Source organism: Ursus maritimus, unplaced genomic scaffold (assembly GCF_017311325.1).
Source record: "Ursus maritimus isolate PB19 unplaced genomic scaffold, ASM1731132v1 scaffold_2, whole genome shotgun sequence".
In the NCBI taxonomy this organism is placed as follows: domain Eukaryota; kingdom Metazoa; phylum Chordata; class Mammalia; order Carnivora; family Ursidae; genus Ursus; species Ursus maritimus.
In genome coordinates, this window is record NW_024424452.1 from 17,372,744 (window position 1) to 17,391,545 (window position 18,802).

Below are 18,802 nucleotides of genomic sequence, written 5' to 3' on the forward strand. Positions count from 1 at the left end.
GGAGAAAAGGGTATTATCAGTCAAGAATGCATTGCTTTAGGCAAGGTCACCCTCCTACGGGGAATGAATGGAAGGGACCTATCGCTAAATTTCCTAGCGCTGACCAAGAAATTCCACGTTGGTTGGTGAAATAATAGATAATAACAGCTCACACTTGTTGGCCACTTACTGTGTACCTGGCACTGTTACATATGCTTTCTGTGTTTCATTCATTTCACATATTCCATCCATTTTTCATCTCCACCACATGTGCCATAGTTTAAGGGGCCTTGACACTTGCCTGAACAACTGCAAGACTTGTTCATTGTTTATTTCCAGATGTAGAGGTTGGGCTACTCATTGCTTGCTTCACGACAGACTATAATCATTGGGCTCTGTCTCCCCTCTCTCTTGTTTTATCTGTTTATGGCCTTTATCTCTTTTCGGTACTCCTCCTCCCTTCCCCGGTGTGTGTAAGAGTGTCTTTGTCAAACATGCATGTTGTCTAGTTTGCATGTATTTTTAATTCACCTAAATGATATTGTGCTGTTAAGCTCATTCAGTTTCTTATTTTTCCCCACTCAGCACTATGCTTTTAAGAATTATCCTTGTTGCTGTGTGTGCCTGTTACTTAGAATAACTGTGCAATATTTCATAATGGACACTCACACTGTGGTTATCTGGACCCATGGTGATGGACATCTAACTTGCCTCCAACTACTGGCTGAAGTGAACAGCCTCATGCATGTCCTCTTGTGGCCAGTGTGAGGATTTTTCTGGAAAGTGTAATTTCTCTGAGCATACTCAGTAAGACTGAGTATAGCCCCTTGAATTGTCTGCCCTCCCCCATTTGTCCAGAGCATTCTTCTTCCCCCCCCCTTCCCTTTTCTCTTCCTTTTTTAAGATTCTACTTATTTATTTGAGAGAGAGGGGGCATGAACAGGGGAAGGGCAGAGGGAGAGGGAGAAGCAGACTCCCAGCTGAGTGGCGATTCCCCTTGCGGGGCTCAGGGATCATGACCTGAGTCGAAGGCAGACATTTGAGGGACTGAGCCGCACCCCCCCCGCCCCGGCACCCCAGGAGCACTCTTCTTAAAAACCAAAGGTGTGCATGAGCTGGCACCTCTATCACCTGGCCCCACCGCCTCCTCTCCCCACCCTCTCCACCTCCTTCTCCCCTCCAGCCTCTTCTTCAGGTCTTCCATAAGTGCCGTGGTCCTCCCCCTTCTCTGCAAAGGCTTTGTGGAGCACATTTCCCTCCCCTGTTTACTTCCAAGTCTCCTACTCATCTTCAGATCTCCCTGACTGGGTCACATCCCTGGGTCATGATCCCTCAAGAACACCGTGTGGACCTCCTGTAATTGTGACGGTAACACAATGTCATGATTTTACATTTGTTTATGCCAAAATTTATGTCTGTCCTACCTCTCACCCCTCACGTTATAACCTCCATGAAGGCTGGCCTCATACCTCTTTATGTTCATCACTGTATCTTTAGCACGTGTGCCTGGCACATAACAAAAATATTTGTTGGATCAAAGAGATAATGAAGGTGTTCTGTCTGCTTAGGAAGGGCCATTGAGGGGGGCAGCAGCTTGGTGGGGGTGACTGCTATAGAATTTGGTCCTCAGCTCTGCAGAACCAGAAATTCCATGTCGCTAGCAACCTCTCAGGGTAGACTCACACTGATGCAACTCACAAGAGACTGATGTGTAAACCAGAACCCACTAAGTTATATGGGGAGATTTAGAATTGTGGTGCTGACCAGAACACTCCCTTTGCTTGGGCAGCAGAGTCCCTTTCTGTAAGAAAGCCACAGAGGCAAAGAAGACTGGGCCCTTCTGGTCTATCCTTTAGTCTCATTGCATCAGAGCAGCACATCTGAAATCCTTTCTAAAAAGCCTTGAAGTCACAGGGCTCGTGACTGAAGGTCTCTCGAGGACACGCAGAGGGAGTTACATAGCATGACTCCCTAACAATCCTTTAACAAATCCCTCTCTTCACAGAGTTCCACTGCTGAGGGCAATGCTCACATCTCTCCCCTCTCTTTGCTTTCTCCCCCACTCAGAACTGGTTTTTTACAAAGGGACTTCAGGCACCTTCTATGAAAGCCAGCTACCCCTCTCTCACCTTGTCCCTGTTCATGCCTACCCATCACCCACTTGAACAAAACAAAAAAAGGCTTGAAGCCCACATCCATCTTGCTGGTTCTGATGATAGAACTAACTAGAGGTCGTATCATCCCCAGGCACCCAAGAGACAGGAATGCTGGCTTACCATTCAAAGGAACGTGAAGGAATTCAACCCAACTAGCTTATGCACATACAAGTAGTCTGAGCACATACGGGCATGGGCACGATCCGGAGCACGTGAGGACCAGATGCACCTCATGAAATCTCCAACATAAAGAACAAAGATATGTTTCAGATTCCAAGCCTTTCAAAAGATGGGACAAACAGACCTTCCTGGGACCAGACAAAGCAGCACAGAAGCAATTAAGCCCCATGCGTTAACATGACTTCATGGGCCTCCGATCCACAGCATCCACCTTCTCAGAAGACCCTCCCCCCACCCCGCACCCCCCACCCCCAATTTTGCCCTTAGAAACCCTCGCTTGTAAGCCATCATGGGTCTGGGACTTGGAGCATTAGCTCCCTGAATGGCACCACACCGATAAATCGCCTGATATCCTTCACTGCGGAAGCTCGGTGTCAGTTTTCACTGGCTTGCTGAGCGCTGGGGGAACCAGGTCTCATTTGGTTTGGTGACAGGCTGGTCAGTCGGATCTGACCTCCCATGGGAGACAGGCGGAGCAAGTTGTCCACGCTTACTGCTTTTCGTCCCCAACGCATAAAAAGAAGCCACAGCATGACCAGAAGGTGGCATTGTGTGCCTGGAACCCAAGGGAGGAAGGGGATACAATACATTAACTCTTAAAAAATTGCTTTAATCCCCCTCGCTTCTAAAATAGGTCTACACTGTAGGAAGCCACACATTGCCGAGATCTAGAATCTGTAATGGAGAAAGTATACATTTTCCATAATGCCAGTCTAGGGTAGGACCACTCTGGAGAGTGTGGTACACATTCCATCCCCTAGTCTCCCCTCCCTTTTTATTGCAATAACTACAATACAATAATTTTGCTTAGAAAGATTGGCCTGGGGCTCGTGCTCCGTGGGTGGCAGCAGCTTCTCAAGTCGCAGGAACCCCTGGGACCTGGGACCACCAACAGTAGGGCTCCAGGGAAGGGGGCGGTTGGTGCAAGGGGCACCAGATCCTGCCCCTGACGAGCCCGGAGCTCTACAGCCATTCCCTACCCTCCACCACCCACTCAAACTGCAAGATGATGGTCTTTACTATTTGAATATATTATTTGGATAGAGTTTCCTCCCTTAGTGTGGAATGATGTATCAGATTGACCAGGCCACGAAGCAAGTACTCAGAGATCGCTTTGAGGGACCCCCAGGATTCTCTTGACGTTCCTCAGGCAGGATGCCACTTTCGAAGACCAGTACTTCTAGAGGGGGTCCCAGGAGCAGCTCACCATCCAGGAGTGGTTAGACAGAGTCAGCTAAATCACATAAAACCTGGACTGGGATCCATACAATCGAGGATTGTGGTCCTATCCAAGAAACCCTTACCAGAAATTACAAGGTGATATTGTCCACATGGGTTTTTTTTTTTTTTTAAGATTTTATTCATTTATTTGTGAAAGAGAGAGAACACAATCAGGGGGAGGGGCAGGGGGAGAGGAAGAAGCAGACTCCCCGCTGAGTGTGGATTCTTTTTCCCCCCATTCAGGGCTCAATCCCAAGACCCTGCGATCATGACCCGAGCCGAAGGCAGATGCTTCACCGACTGAGCCACCCAGGTGCCCCATCCACCTGGTTATTTGAACAGACAGCTGGACATTAAAGACCTCTGTGTGTTTATTGCACCCAGAACATGGCAGACTGCCCAGCAGAGAAGGTGAGCCTGTGAACACAGAAGGGACAGCATTGGACATCAGACACCACGGTCCCAGTGAGAAACGGATTTGAGACTTGAAGAGACAAGACTCTTCACTGGAGGTAAATATCATCATTTTACGAAGATAAACATTGCTGTTACGTATGTATTTTTTACTACTCAAGCTGGGTTTACAAAGTGAAATTGAACGGAGAATATACAGTAACGTGAGCTGAGTAGGTGGCTAATATGGTTGCTTCAGTTATTTCTGAAATCCACCTGGTTCTGTTCTTCATGCGTGTGTGGGTGCATACCAGGTACCGAGGGGCAAGGGAGGCATATTGTACTACTGAAGTTGTTGCGAATTATGGTGATAATAAAAAGTAGATGATTTTGGTCAATTAGAGATCAAAGATGTGAGATGTGTGAGATGGCTCACACTAGAGCGTCAGACTGCTGACATTGCTCCCCTCCTGCCACTGAGCTCCGTGACATGACCCAATTGATATAAAAATTTTAGCTTAACTAGAAGTCTATACTATGCCGCTTGGGGTGCCTGGGTGGCTCAGTCAGTTATGCGTCTGTCTGCCATCCGCTCAGGTCATGATCCCAGGGTCCTGGGATGAGTCCCGCATTGGGCTCCCTGCTAGGTGGGGAGTCTACTCCTCCCTCTCCCTCTGCTGCTCTCCCTGCTTGTGCGCTCGCTCTCTTTCTCTCTCTAATAATTAATTAATTAAATCTTTTTAAAAATCACCCTAAATATCAAATTATTTAAAGAATTAAAAAAAAAGAAGTCTATACTATGCCTCTAAAGAGGCATTGTAAGTTACAGGGCTTGGAAAATCTTAATGTCTACGTGTAAGCAGGAGCCATGTACCCTTCTTTTCTCCTTTCTTTTTCTTTTTTTTTTTTTTTAAAGATTTTATTTATTTTTTTGACAGAGACAGCCAGCGAGAGAGGGAACACAAGCAGGGGGAATGGGAGAGGAAGAAGCAGGCTCCCAGCGTAGGAGCCTGATGCGGGGCTCGATCCCAGAACACCGGGATCATGCCCTGAGCCGAAGGCAGATGCTTAACGACTGCGCCACCCAGGCGCCCCTCTTTCTTTTTTTTTTTTAAAGATTTTATTTATCTCCTTGGTACACAGTGATGCCACCAGCCCAGCCTGATTGCATACCCTGCCTTCGGCCTGGGAATCTCTGGTCCTTTGAGCCGAGGACTTTTGCATCTCCACGGGGCTATCCAGGCTTTCCTGACTTGGAGAGTTTAACTTGTGGAGCTGGGTGTGTTTTGCTGTCTCTCTCAGTCACTCTTTTTTTTTTTCTAAGATATTTATTTATTTATATATTTATTTATTTATCAGAGAGAGAGAGAGTGAGCACAAGCAGGAGGAGTGACAGGCAGAGGGAGAAGCAGGCTCCCCTCTGAGCAAGGAGCCTGATGCGGGACTCGATTCCAGGACCCCGGGGATCATGACCTGAGCCGAAGGCAGATGCTTAGCCATCGGAGCCACCCAGGCATCCATGTCAGTCACTCTTGTTGAGGCTTCACTGCCTCTAGGAAGACTGCCCTGATTCTCTCCCCACCCCTACACCATCCCCACCATCCCTACTCCCCGTTGGGTTGGGTACCCTCCTGAGAGCTCCCCAGCCCCCTGAGTTTACTTCACGCTGATCACACTGGGTTATAATAGGTGTGCCTGGAAATCTCCTGGAATGTCAATATGTAGAAAGAAAAGAAACTTCCTCGTGGCTGATTATACATATACACCTTTTCCCACCGAGTCACCTTCTCAGGTCCATGCCATGGGGTCCCCAAAGTCTCTTCTCCCTTCCCCCCCCCCGCGCCTGCCCTGCTCCCCACCCCAGGATCTGAACTTTCTTCTTCCAGCAAGTGCAGGATCAAGGCCGGGGAGATGTTCTTCTCTGGCTCCGTGAAGGATGGTCCTAGTGCCTTTACGGTCTTCTATGGGACTAGGATTGGACCTCTCAGTTCCCCCAGAGCAGAGCACATGGAAGCTTAGAAACCCACTGATCTTAAAATAGCTTCATGAATTCAACTGATCATTTATTGAGCACTGACTGTGTGCCAGGCCTGGGGGATACAGTAGGATAGACAAAATTCCTGCCCTCGCGATGATAACGCTAAGAGTTGACATTTATTGACCACTTTGTTCTAGGCACTGTGCTGAGCCTTTACAAGAACTGGCCCTTTTAATCCTCACAGCAATCTCACCAGGTAGGTATTATTATTAATTTCCTCATGCAAATGAGGAAACTGAGGCACAGAGAGGCTAAATAACTTGTCTAAGGGCACAAAACTAACAAGTACAAGAACCAGGCTTTGGACCCAGGTGGTCCGGCTGCACAGCCTACTTCTTTAACCGCTAACTAAACCAAACCAGCACTGCATTCTTGTGGGGCCAAATCATGGAGAAGTAAAATAAAAAAATTAGTGATGACAGAATGTACAATATGGAGAAAGTACAAGAAAATGAAGGTAATGGGGGGGGAGGGCACCTGGGTGGCTCAGTCGGCTAAGCGTCTGCCTTCAGCCAGGTCATGATCCCAGGGTCCTGGGATCGAGTCCCCCACCGGGCTCCCTGCTCAGTGGGAGACTTCTTCTCCCTCTGCCTCTGCCTGCCACGCCCCTGGCTTGTGCTCTCTCTCTGTCAGATAAATAAATAAAAATCTTTTTAAAAAAATAAGGGTAATAGGGTAAAATGGGGCATTCTTAGCACCCAGCCTTGTCCAAAGCAGGGCGGGCTGGAAGAAGGAATCCCTGACAGGTGTTTCCACACACACACAGTTGCCGAACCTTTGCCAGTGTTTGGCCGGCTGTGCTTAGAACCAGGCTAGGCTGGAACTGGGGTCAGGTAGACCTCGGGGTTGGGGGTGGGGGTGGGGGATTCTTCACCACTCACCAGCCTCATGACCTTGAGCAAATCTCTCTGAGCTTTGGTTTCCCTTCTTTGAAGATTGCTGGATATAGCAGTCCACCCTGTGCTGGCTTGCGACCAAGCCCTCTCACCCCTAGCAGTGCTGTCACCATCTCCCCTTTCCAGATGAGCAGATCGAAAGTCAGAAGTGAGCCCAAGATCTCGCGGCTAGTAATGGGGAATTTGTGGGGGTGTTCTTAGTAGTCACCGTGACAGAGACGCTGAGGAGGACAGTCGCATGCAGAATTGTCCCACATCCTGCAAACATTTGAGCGTCCTGCTAGACATTCATGAAGCGAAAACACTCATTTACAAGGACCTGAGCCTGGAACCTACCCCATCCTATGTCGTGACGAAGACTACCACCTTGTAAGAACCCCATATCTTGGGCACCTGGGTGGCTCGGTCACTTAAGCGTCTGCCATCAGCTCAGGTCATGATCTCAGGGTTCTGGGATCGAGCCCCATGTCGGGCTCCCTAGTCAGTGGGGAGCCTGCTTCTCCCTCTTCCTCTGACGCTCCCCCATGCTCGCAGGCGCTCTCCCTCTCTCTCAAATAAATAAATAAAATCTTTAAAAGAAAAAAAAAGATCTTCATATCTCCTTGTGGTCTCCACCTTAATTTGTCTGGGTGTGCTATCTTTGCTTAAGATTACTTTCCTCTTTCCCTTATCGGGTTTGTTATTAGTGGGAAGGAAAGCTTCTCCTCCTAGCCTTCAGTATCTTCCAGCTGGACTAAGAATTAAATTGACATGAGACAGATTGACAACAGAAAAAAAGCAAAGTGTTATTATGTGCGCATGAAGGCCCCATCATGAAACTGAGACCTAACGAATTGACCAAGGCAGGTAGTTTTTATCCTTTTAGACAAAGAGACAATAAAACTGTGAGGAGTTGAAAGGAGACAGAAAACTTGGTAAATTAGTAAAAAAAAATAAATAAATAATGACCCTCTCGGCTCTAAATGTCTTTTTTTTTTTTAAGATTTTATTTTATTCGGCAGAGATAGAGACAGCCAGCGAGAGAGGGAACACAAGCAGGGGGAGTGGGAGAGGAAGAAGCAGGCTCCCAGCGGAGGAGCCTGATGTGGGGCTCAAACCCAGAACACTGGGATCACGCCCTGAGCCGAAGGCAGACGCTTAACCGCTGTGCCACCCAGACGCCCCTTGGCTCTAAATGTCTTATCTCTGGTGATAAGGGTGTCTCTTTACCTCTCGGTACAGGGAGGGGACCTTTTACCCGGGAAATGTATCTCCTGCTTTCAGGGGGACAGAGGAAGGTCTGAGAGTCATTCTCACACTGGCCGTCTCTTAAGTCACTTTTATTTAAAATAACCAATATGCAAAAGCAGCACATTTTGGGGCGGCCTTCCCCTGGCCCTTACGTAATTATCCCAAACCGTGTTTTACTCGAGTGACCTCACTTTCATTTCCTGGATGTTCAAGAACTCACAAATCCACCAAACCTGAAAAACAAAAACTAAATTTAATTCTGGCTCAGGCCAGGGAGAAACGCAAGCAGAAGTACCTCTTCTTGCGAAGCAAAGGACGAGACTGGGTTATTACAGGGTTTGGGGGAAGGTGCGATTAGGTAACGTTGAGATGAAACGGGGGTGGGGGGGTGGGAACGGGAGCAGAGAATGAACACCTGGCCGGGTCCCAGCCTGTCCTATTGTGCTGGAGACCGCTGAGGTTAAAAAAAACATAAGCTGGAAGGTTGTGTCTGCCTCCTTTCCTGCCGGGGACCGTGGGAGCCGGCACATAAGCCTCGGTGAAAGCAGGAGTGGGCAGGGTCCACTGGACCCACATAGGGCAGATCCCTTCAGGTGACGGTGGAAAATTCCACCTCCATGCTCTTCTCGTGCGAATCCCTTCCCTTAATTCATAAAATAGGTACAAATATCTGTTTGCTGCATAATGTCTTCTACGCCAGTATATCCACATTTTGAAAGCCATTATTTCATTATAAATCAATTTCCTGGGGCGCCTGTGTGGCTCCGTGGGTTAAGCGTCTGCCTTCGGCTCAGGTCATGGTCTCAGGGTCCTGGGATCGAGTCCACCCCCCCAACACGTTGAGGGGGAGTCTGTGCTCAGCAGGGAATCTGCTTCTCCCTCTCCCTCTCCCCCCACCCTGCTCATGCTGTCTCTAATGAATACATAAAAAAATCTTCAAAGAAAAAAAAAATGATTTCCCTTTGCGTCTCCTTTACCTCATAGGGGCGGCATTATCGAGCTGTTTGGAAAGTATGTGGATTACTTCCCGTCATGCAGCAGGCACCTTCGCAAGTGTCCTTGCCTGTGGTGTCTCACTCGATTCTCTTACCAACTCTGGGAGGTCGAGGCAGTTATCATCATCCTCGTTTTTTACGGAAGAGAAAACCGGGGCCCAGAGAGGGAAGGTAACTTGTCCGGGGGCACCCAGGAAGTAGGAGAGCAAAGGTTTGAAGCCAGGGCAGCCGGCTCCAGAATCCGCACTCTTAACGTACTCTGCTAGCCTCCCTCTCCGGTGAGGGAAACTACCTAGGGACCCGCTCCCCCCACAGCTCAGGATATTAAGGGGGCTTTCCAGATGTTTCTTATCGAAAAGGGGTGTTGGGTGTGTTAGGGGTGAGAACCACCGACCTAGTTCGTGTGTGTTCTTCACGCCACAATCTGCCACCAGGGTCCTGAGTCTGAGCCAGAATTGGGGTGGGGGTCAGCTGTGTGGCGGGGGGCAGGGGACGGACAGGAAGGAGTGGGCCAGGTGAGGCCCTCGGATCCCCACTGGCCATGATCCCAAGGACTGTTTACGCCCAGACTCAGCCTCTCTCCTCCTCCTCCTCCCTGAGGGGCGGGGATCTCCTCTGTGGAAAAATACCCAGCTGGGCGAGCCCCAGTGAGAGGGAGGAGGCAAGGGGAAGGGGCTGGGACTCACAGGGCCACTCTGTCCCCCTCTCGTGATTGCTGTTTACTGGGTCGGGTTCTGGGAAAGGGCCAGATTGCATCAGACAGGGCCTGAGGAGGACACGTGGCCTTATAAGTTGGGGCCAGTGAACAGGGAGGTGTCGGGAAACCAGACACAAACAAAGCTTTCGAAGCCGACCGAGAGAGAGACAGAGAGAGAGAGAGAGTCAGCTGTGATGGCCACCTTTCCAGGAGCAGCCAGCCCGGCCCGGCAGCCCCCAGGCCCAGAGGACGAAGACCCCAGCCTGGATGAATACGACCTCTACAGCCTGGCTCATTCCTACCTGGGTAAGTCTGGCCCCGTCACCTTTCTGGTCCCTCCACTTCTACCCCCACACCCCCAGCTAGGATTCCTCCTCGGCCTCCTCTGCACCCCCAACCCATTCTCTCCCCTGTTCCCTTGACCCCTCAAGTCACCCCTTCGAACCCCTCTCCCACTGAGTGCTGTCCGGCTCAGCCCTTGGACCTCATGCACCCCTAGAATATGGGAGCATCAAGAGACCATCGGGGGCCCCTTATTCCACAGATGGGGCAACAGGGATGATGACTGCCCCAAAGCTATGTGGGGCCCACTCCCCAGTCTGCCTCCCCCAAACCATGCTCCTTCCACCCCGCCCCCCCCCCTCTCCTTGGATGTACCTTGCGTCCGTCCACCTCACCTCCGCCTCTTGCCTGGTTCCCAGGAGTCGGAGGCCGGAAAGGTCGCACCAAGAGAGAAGCTGCTGCCCACACCAACCGGCCCAGCCCCGGCGGCCATGAGAGGAAGCTGGTGACCAAGCTCCAGAACACGGAGCGGAAAAGGCGAGGGGCACGGTCCTGAGGCGGAGCTGGAAGTAAGGAGTCAGGGGACCCAGGGGTCCCTCTGCCTTGGAAGGACGTGCCTGAATGTGTGTGGTTGGGTGGGAAGAAGGGATCCAAGAACCGTTGTCTCAACATGGAATAAAATGAGACACACATTCAACTCTGAGTTTCCTAGGGACCAGAGCAAAGGGGGAAACACGAACCTTTCCAATGGGAGGGAAATTCGGTTTACAGGGAGGGAAACAGAGGCCCAGAGAGGGTAGGGTCCTTTTCTGGAGACACACAGCAAGTGACCAGGAGAGGCGGGATTAGAACTCAGGATTAGAACCGTTTCTTCTCTTCCCTTGCCCCAGATGAGGCCAGAGCACGGACACCACACAGCGATGGAGACAAGACCGCGGAGAATCGGAGAATCGGCCCCCGGGGGCAGGGCCCAGGCCTGCTTGCCCCCCACCCCACCCCCAGGACTTACCCTACCTGACTGAGGCTCCGAGGGGCCACCAAGGAAGTGCCCCCAGCCCCAGCAAAAGGACAAGATAGGGAGCAAGAGGCAGGGAATGGAGAGGCAGAGTCTCAAAAAGTACCCCCTAAAAAGAAAGACAGCGAAGAAACTGGACCTCCCTAAGGGTGGGAAGGACAATAAACAAAGTAGAGCTGCAGCTTGTGTGTCGGATCTGTCCCCTCTCTGCGCAGTGCTGTGTGTCCGTGTTTCTGGCTGCGTTTGCACGAGGCAATGAGAACCGGTTTTGTCAGTGTCCGAAGTTGCTCATGCGTCTGGGAGCGGGTGTATCTGATTCTGCCTGGGCGGGTAGAGGCCAGCGTCTTTTCTTTTGTTTTATTTTGCTGCACGTATGTTTTGGCCAACGTGTCTCCACGGTTTCTTACGAAATGCAAGAGAAATTCCTGTTTCTTTGTCATGCTGCCTGGGAAACAAGCTCCCTCCCCAGCTCCTCTCCATTTCGAGAATAAACAATCTTCTTGATCATATCATTTGCATATAAAACCACCTTCTGGGGGCGCCTGGGTGGCTCAGTCAGGTAAGCTTCTAATCTCCCCTCAGGTCTCCCCCTCAGGGTGGTGAGTTCAAGCCCCACATTGGGGCCACGCCCAGTGTGGAGCCTACTTACAAATAAAATAAAACTAAAAATACATAAAAACCACCTTTTGAAGTGAATGGTGTTTATTGTGCCACCTGCAAAATGGAGAAAACTAAGATTTAGAATATGAAGGGACTTGCCCCAGATGACTGAGGGCTCAAATTCAAGGATTCTCACTGTCCTCATCTATGGGGCGCGTGCCTCTGCGAAGGAGGGTGCCAGGACGGGGTTCTGGGAGGTCAGCTGGGGAGGAAGATCCTTACCTCGTATCTATAATAAGTCTTAGGACCCGAGTTTGAGAAGAACGTAGGGCAAATAAGAGGATCTAATGATTGAGATACATGTTTGGGCTACTGTAATGAAACAGGATAGAAAGTTCTCTGTCACATAACAGCTCCAAGGGTCAGTACTCTTGGGCCGAAATGACAACTTCACCATGTCAGGGATTCCAGCTGCTTTTAGCTCAATGTTCTGCCACCCTCAAAACATGGCTTCCGGGGCACTTGGGTGGCTCAGTCGGTTGAGCGTCTGACTCTTGGTGTCAGCTCAGGTTGTGATCTCAGGGTCGTGAGATCGAGCCCTGCGTCGGGCTCTGTGCTCAGCGCACAGCCTGCTTGAGATTCTTTCTCCTTCTGCCCCTGCCTTTCTCAAATAAATCTTTAAAAAAACAAAAACAAAAAACTCATGGCTTCCACTTTGGGGTCCAAACTAGCTGCTTTGGTACCTGCCATCACATCTGCATCTCAACCTGTGGAAAGGGAGTAGGGAAGGAACCAGGGAAAGCAACACCGATTCATTTTGAAGGCCATGACCTAAAAGTAGAATCCATTATATCTGGTCAGAATTTAATTACATGGCCACACCTAACTACGAGAGAGTCTGGGAAACATAGTTTTTAGGTGCTTAGCCACGTGTTGGCCAAAACGTGGGGAGGGCAAGAGAATGAATACTGGAAAAAAAAAACTAGCAAGAAACATTTTCCATGGGCAGACTCAACAGGAGGAGGGAGAAAAACCCCAAGCCCTGGGCAAAGCATTTTTCCTTTTCTCCTGCCCGTCCACGTAAGCCCTAGGCTGCAAAACTTGGAGCCAATTGTTCTTAGGGACCTAAGAATATGAGCAGAAGAATGAGGCACCTGTTGGAGTAGTGAGTGACAGGAGCACAGCCCATCAAGACCAGCTTGAACCTCTGGGAATCTCCGTCCACTGGCCTCCCCTGAGTCCGACCGACTAACAGGCACGGAATCTCTGGCCGGGTAGAATGTTAGAGGACATCTAGTCCAACCCCACCACACTGCAGACCGGGGTCGCCTCTGCTTGCTTGAATACCACTACGGACAGGGAACTTGCTGCCTTTCAGTTGCCTGATACCTTCTCAGAGCACCTTGTTAATGTGAGCTGAAAGGGCGCTTGGGTGGCTCAGTCGGTTAAGCATCTGCTTTCAGCTCAGGTCATGATCCTGGGGTCCTGGGATCGAGGCCCACATGGGGCTCCCTGCTCAGTGGGGAGTCTGCTTCTCCCTCTCCCTCTGCCCCTCCCCTCCTCAGCTTGTGCTTTCTCTCTCGAATAAATAAATAAAATCTTTAAAAAAAAATGTGGGCTGAAATCTGACTCTCCCACTTGCCCCTGAACAAGCTTCTGGTCCCTTCTGTCTGAGATGCCCTCAATCCCAGCTACCCTGCTAGGCTCAGCTCTTCAAAGTCTTCCATCACCAGCCCTCCACCACCACCCGTCCCTCACCGCCATTCAGGGAGACACCTATTCTGGAATCATACAGCCAACCTGTGCCCAGGCTCTCACAAGCATTCGGCATACAGCTCCTTCAGACTTCCCCCGAGCCCCTCTTTCCGTGATCAATTATTTAGTCATTCAGTTACTGTTTATCAGATGCCTGTTGTATTACCAGGGCCTGGTCGAAGGCATGGACTGCAAAGAGAGACAAATGGGACCCTGTATGATTGGAACGAGGCCTTAGTGCCAGTGTCTGCTCCTGAATTCAGCAGACAGATGGGAGGAGCAGCTCTGGGCCGTGAGCTCTCAGCCCAGTACGGATCCGATGTGTCAGCATCAGAAAATCATGGCCAGAGCTCCCAAGTATTGAGCTACTACTCCGTGATAGGTGTTTTATAGGCTTTGTTCTGTTTAATCCTTCCAATAACCCAACAGGCAGACTATTATTGATCCTATTTTACAGTGCAGAAAACCGAGGTTCAGAGAAGTTAAGTAACTGGCTCAAAGTCACACAGCCACAACCCGCAGGAGTGGGATCTTGAACTCAGGTCTGTCTAATTTTTGAAGCCTGGGCCTTTCCCTTTTTACTATATGCCTGAGAATAACCATGTACTGACAATGTGAAATCCTAGATGTTAATTTTTGGTTAATTACGCCTTCTGCCTCAGTTTCCCATCCTGTCAAAAGGTACTTTAAATGAGAAAACAAAGGCTGCAAAGTGCTGTGTCTCTAGCTGAACCTGGCCACTCCCTGTGTCCTGGGTCCTTGACACTTTGCCAGAAGGGCCCACATGGTACTCTCACTCCTGGCATCTCATTGGCCTTCCCTGGCCTCGCCCTTCCCTGGCACAGTCTCTGCCTGGGAGGCCTTTAAATGGCTGTTCCAGGAACCAGATAATTCTTGGAATTACTGAATGTGCAGATCTGAACGGATCCTGGGTGTTAGAGCCCCATTCTCTACCCTTTGCAGAAAGGCCTGGTGGGGCAAGGGGCAGGGAGCGGCTGAAAATCACATGAGGACTGGGGACCCAGGGGGGACAAGAACCCACTCTTGATTCTGACCCCTCCAGAATCTTCCTCTTCTGTTCCATCCTCTCTTCTACCCCCTTTCTTTTTGATCCCCTAGCTGCACGTAATATCTGTCTCCCCTGTTTCTAAGATTCCTCCTGAGAACGGAGGGACGACTGACCTCTCCTGCGCCTCGGGAGCTTACAGACGTTTCCCCATCGGGTTGCCACGGTTCAAAGGATTCCGGCTCCTTGCCTAGAATCAGGACACTCACCCTGGGGCTCTTTATTGGCTTCCCAGACACCTAGCCCTCTTCCGCCCACTCAGCTCTCAGATGTGTATTTTTTTAAATTTCAAAATCACCCCATAGTTGACGTTTAACTGGCACTCCTTAAAGGTAATGCTAATAATAGGAACAGTGACAGCTACCATTATTGATCATCTGCCCGAGGGTTTTCCCAGCCTCACCTTTGACACAGCACCTTTGTGATTTCTACCCTACGTGCATTTAGGCTATACCATTGCTTACTTAGAAGTTTTAAAATAACCTCCCTACCTTTTTCACTCAAATATATTTTAAAAGGAGACTAGGGGCGGCTGGGTGGCTCAGTTGGTTAAATATTCGGACTCTTGATCTCAGCTCAGGGCTTGATCTCAGGGTCGCGAGTTCAAGCCCCGCATTAGGCTCCACGCTGGGCATGGGAGCCTACTTAAAAAGAGAGGGGGGGGGGCTACATAACCACCAAAAACGGAAAACCACAATCACTTGTCATAACTAGAAGAGTGTAAAAAGAAACACCTAATTATAACTTTTTTCAGTCCACCTGTGCACACCGCCCATGACCTTGTGCGCTAAGAGTCACAGGTGTTCCACTCGGAGAAACACCGTGTGTTTACAAGCCAGACACTCTGCCAGGAATTTTGCATACACGGAAGGAGGCTTCACTGTCATCACTTGGTTACAGATGAGTTAAAGACACGGATCCTGGCTTCCCTGCCCGGGGACTCTGATTTCATTGGTCTGCGGTGGAGCCTGGGCAGTGGGAGTTTGGAGAGTGAGTCTAATTCGCAGGGGGTGTTTGAGGACGTCTGATCCAGTGAGCTTTTGTCTCGGATTGCATATACCGGACACGGTCACGGCAAGGGTTCCCAACCACGGTGCTCGCCTTACCATGTGGCCTTGCCACCTTCCCATCAGATGGGGGACACAGGACTGTGTTCCCTTTGAACACGGGAGGACCTTTGGGAGCACCTGCCCTGCCAGAGGCAGGCGGAAGTCGTGGTATCCTAACACGCCACGACACCATGCATATCCACCTCGCTCTCCGGAGCCTGCTCGCCCTGCTGTGTGAAAGTCCAAATACCATGCATGGAGAGACAACGTGGCAAGGCCGCCTGTCGAGGTCATTCTGGTCTTCCGCCCCGCTGAAGTCCCAGCTGAAAGCCAAATGTGTGAGCAGAGGGAGCCTGCAGATGGTTCCAGGCCCCGCTGTACAGTCGCCTCCAGCCACAGGGTCTTCCCAGATGAGGCCTGACATACTGGGGACCAGAAACGAGCCACCTCCAATTGCCCTTCCACAGACGTAGAGCATAATAAAACGGTCATTGCCGAGTATTACGTTCGGGGGTGGTTGGTTACGCAGCAATAGTGACTGGAACGGACTTATGGTCCCCCCAGACCTATGTCCAAATCCTGTCTGCAGACTTGGCTGTGACCTGAAACAAGTTATTATTTACTCTGTATCTTAACGTCCACATCGGTGAACAGGGGATGAAGAGTACACCCACCCCCTGGAAGGGTTTTGAGAACTCAAGGAAATGGAGTTCGAGCACTTAGCAGGGCACCCAATCCAGAACAAGAGCTTAACGAAACAGCAGAGTAGCAGACAGGATGGGCTCTGGACCCAAACTCCGTGGGTTCAAATCCCAGCTCTCTTATTTTTCTCCGTGACCTTGGGCCAGTTCCCTGACCTTTCTAGCCTCGGTTTCCCCACGTGTAAAATAGGAATGCCAGGACCATTCAGCATAGGGTTCCCTGCTGTGATTAAGTCAGTGTTGCAAAATGCGTAGGAAGCAGCTCGTAAGGGACTGGAGCAATGACACGGACCCAGAGCTCAGGCGCCGGAGCCGGATCTGTTGTGTCAGCTGGTATTTCCTGCTCCTTTTCTGCCCGCGGCTGGTGTTGGATGAGGTCAGTTCACAGCGTTTTCTCTCCTTTCTCCAGGGCTGCTCAGGAGCAGAGCTGGGAAGGGGCACGGAATGCTCCTGGCCTCCACATCCCCTCGGTACGCTGTCATCTGTCAAGGTGTCTGTCCCTCTGTCCCCTCTTCTACCCCTGCTGTCCTTTCTCTCCGCTCTTTACCATCAACCCACACAGCCGTGCTCTCGCTGTGCCCTGGGCCACTTCCCACAGCCCCCATGTCACACCCGGGTGCAGGGATACGTCTGGGGCCTGTCCACCGCTGGAAAAGGGGGCACAGTCCCTCCTGTCCTCAGATCTCTCCGTACTACTCAGAACGAGTATGGCCTGGACTCTGTGGGGGCACATCAGTTCTAACTTCTTGTTTCCTTTTCAAATCACTCCCTTCCTTCCTTGACTTGGGGAGTATTTTAAAGTCTGCCCCACCCCCACCCCATCCACCTGTTCTTATGTCACCACGATTCTCCCCACGATTCTCCCGTGCCTTCAGTCCCCTACCGCTGTCGAGCTAAAAACGAAACTGCACTGACATCCCTCCACCGTAGCAATGAGAGCCACGGGGCCCTCGCCGGTTTAACAGGAATGGGATGAGCGTAAAAGGGAGTATGGGGGAAACTCCACTTTGGTTTGTATATAAAAACTGCATGGCAATGGATGGTAACCGAGCTTCTGGAGGTGATGGCTTTGCAGGGCATGCCCACGTCGAATTATAACGTCACACCCGAAGCTTACAGGGTGTATACCAATTTGACCTCAATAAAAAAGCGTGAAAATATTATTCAGCCACAGCAATTATTATTCTCACACTGAATATTTGCCGAAGTCCTGTGGGAGGGCAAAGGTTATGGGTTCACTGCCGGTCACAGCCCGAGCTGGGAGTGGACCAGCCGTGCTGACACCCATGTCTGTCCAAGGCTTCTAGAGAGCTCTGTGGCCTTCAGGAAGTGTGGGGGGGCAGGCGGGGAGAACTACCCACCCCCAGAGTCCCTGTGTGAGAAGCCAGCCCTGACTGAGGACCCCTTTCCCCTGGGCCTGGACATAACACCCAGGTCTCTGTTAACTAGAAGCCTTCTTTTCTATGTAAAACAAAGTGTTCTTTGCTTTTCTCATTATAAAAGCAGGAATCAGAAGATAACCACCAATCTCTGGGTTCAGTCCTCTGACTGATCACATCCTCCTTTCAACTTTTTTTTTCACCCCCCATTTTTCTTTCCCCCTCCTTTCAACTTTAGTCTTACATCAGCTCTACACGACTTTATCCTGTTCTCTCTTTCCTGAAGAACTGGTTTGGAGAGCTGTGGTGGTGGTGCTGCTGCTGCTGCTGCTGGTGGTGGTGGTGGTGGTTTTTTAACTGTTTGAGGAAATAATCATTTATTCATTCAACAAATATTTATCGAGCCAGGGAATATTCTAGAAGCTATGGATACAGCGGTAAAATGGAGCTTACATTCTAGTGGGGGCAGATAAACAATGAATAGTAAATGACCAAACACAAGAATTTCAGCAGGGCTTGTGCAATTTAAAATGCCTTGGTTAGGGGCGCCTGGGTGGCACAGCGGTTAAGCGTCTGCCTTCGGCTCAGGGCGTGATCCCGGCGTTATGGGATCGAGCCCCACATCAGGTTCCTCCGCTATGAGCCTGCTTCTTCCTCTCCCACTCCCCCTGCTTGTGTTCCCTCTCTCACTGGCTGTCTCTGTCAAAAAAATAAATAAAATCTTAAAAAAAAAATGCCTTGGTTAGGAAAAGCCTCACCGAGAAGGGAGGGCCTTTAAAAAGTGAAGGCCAGAAGGAAGCTAGGGAGTGCTTTGTGCTGAAATTCCTCTATTTCCTTGAGAGCACACAGTAAACGTCCAACATACTATGTATTTTTCTTATTAATTCATCGTCTGGGGTTAGAGGAGGTGACCACTGGCAGCCGAGACAACCCGAGGCAAGAAGGGCTGGAGGCTCAGGGACCAGAGGCAGAGAGCAGGGGCTGGGGCGGGGGGCGGGGGGCGGCCAGAGTCCTCTCCCCTGCTTACGTGGGTCCCTCCATCACCCCAGTCAGGTGCTGTGGTCCCCGCCCCCATCCCCACCCCGGCTCGTGTGCTCGCTCTCTCTCAAATAAATAAACAAAATCTTTAAACAAACAAACAAACAAAACCGTTCATGAATGAGTGTGTCA

At 50.5% G+C, this 18,802-nt stretch overlaps 1 protein-coding gene across 1 annotated transcript; it reads left to right on the plus strand.

The window, feature by feature from the left end:
* The first annotated feature begins 9,886 nt into the window (after positions 1–9,886).
* NUPR1 (nuclear protein 1, transcriptional regulator) lies at positions 9,887–11,263 on the plus strand. Its single transcript, XM_008685233.2, has 3 exons — positions 9,887–10,091; positions 10,487–10,636; positions 10,958–11,263. The coding sequence occupies exons 1-2, from the start codon at positions 9,980–9,982 to the stop codon at positions 10,621–10,623; spliced, it is 249 nt and encodes an 82-aa protein (XP_008683455.1). The 5' UTR covers positions 9,887–9,979; the 3' UTR covers positions 10,624–10,636; positions 10,958–11,263.
* The last annotated feature ends 7,539 nt before the right edge of the window (positions 11,264–18,802 follow it).

Excerpts from the sequence above, each read along its gene's own strand:
- NUPR1 (XM_008685233.2), top strand. The coding sequence starts at position 9,980 with ATGGCCACCTTTCCAGGAGCAGCCAGCCCGGCCCGGCAGCCCCCAGGC. Across the intron at positions 10,092-10,486 it reads CCTGGCTCATTCCTACCTGG|GAGTCGGAGGCCGGAAAGGT; the intron begins GTAAGTCTGGCC and ends CCTGGTTCCCAG.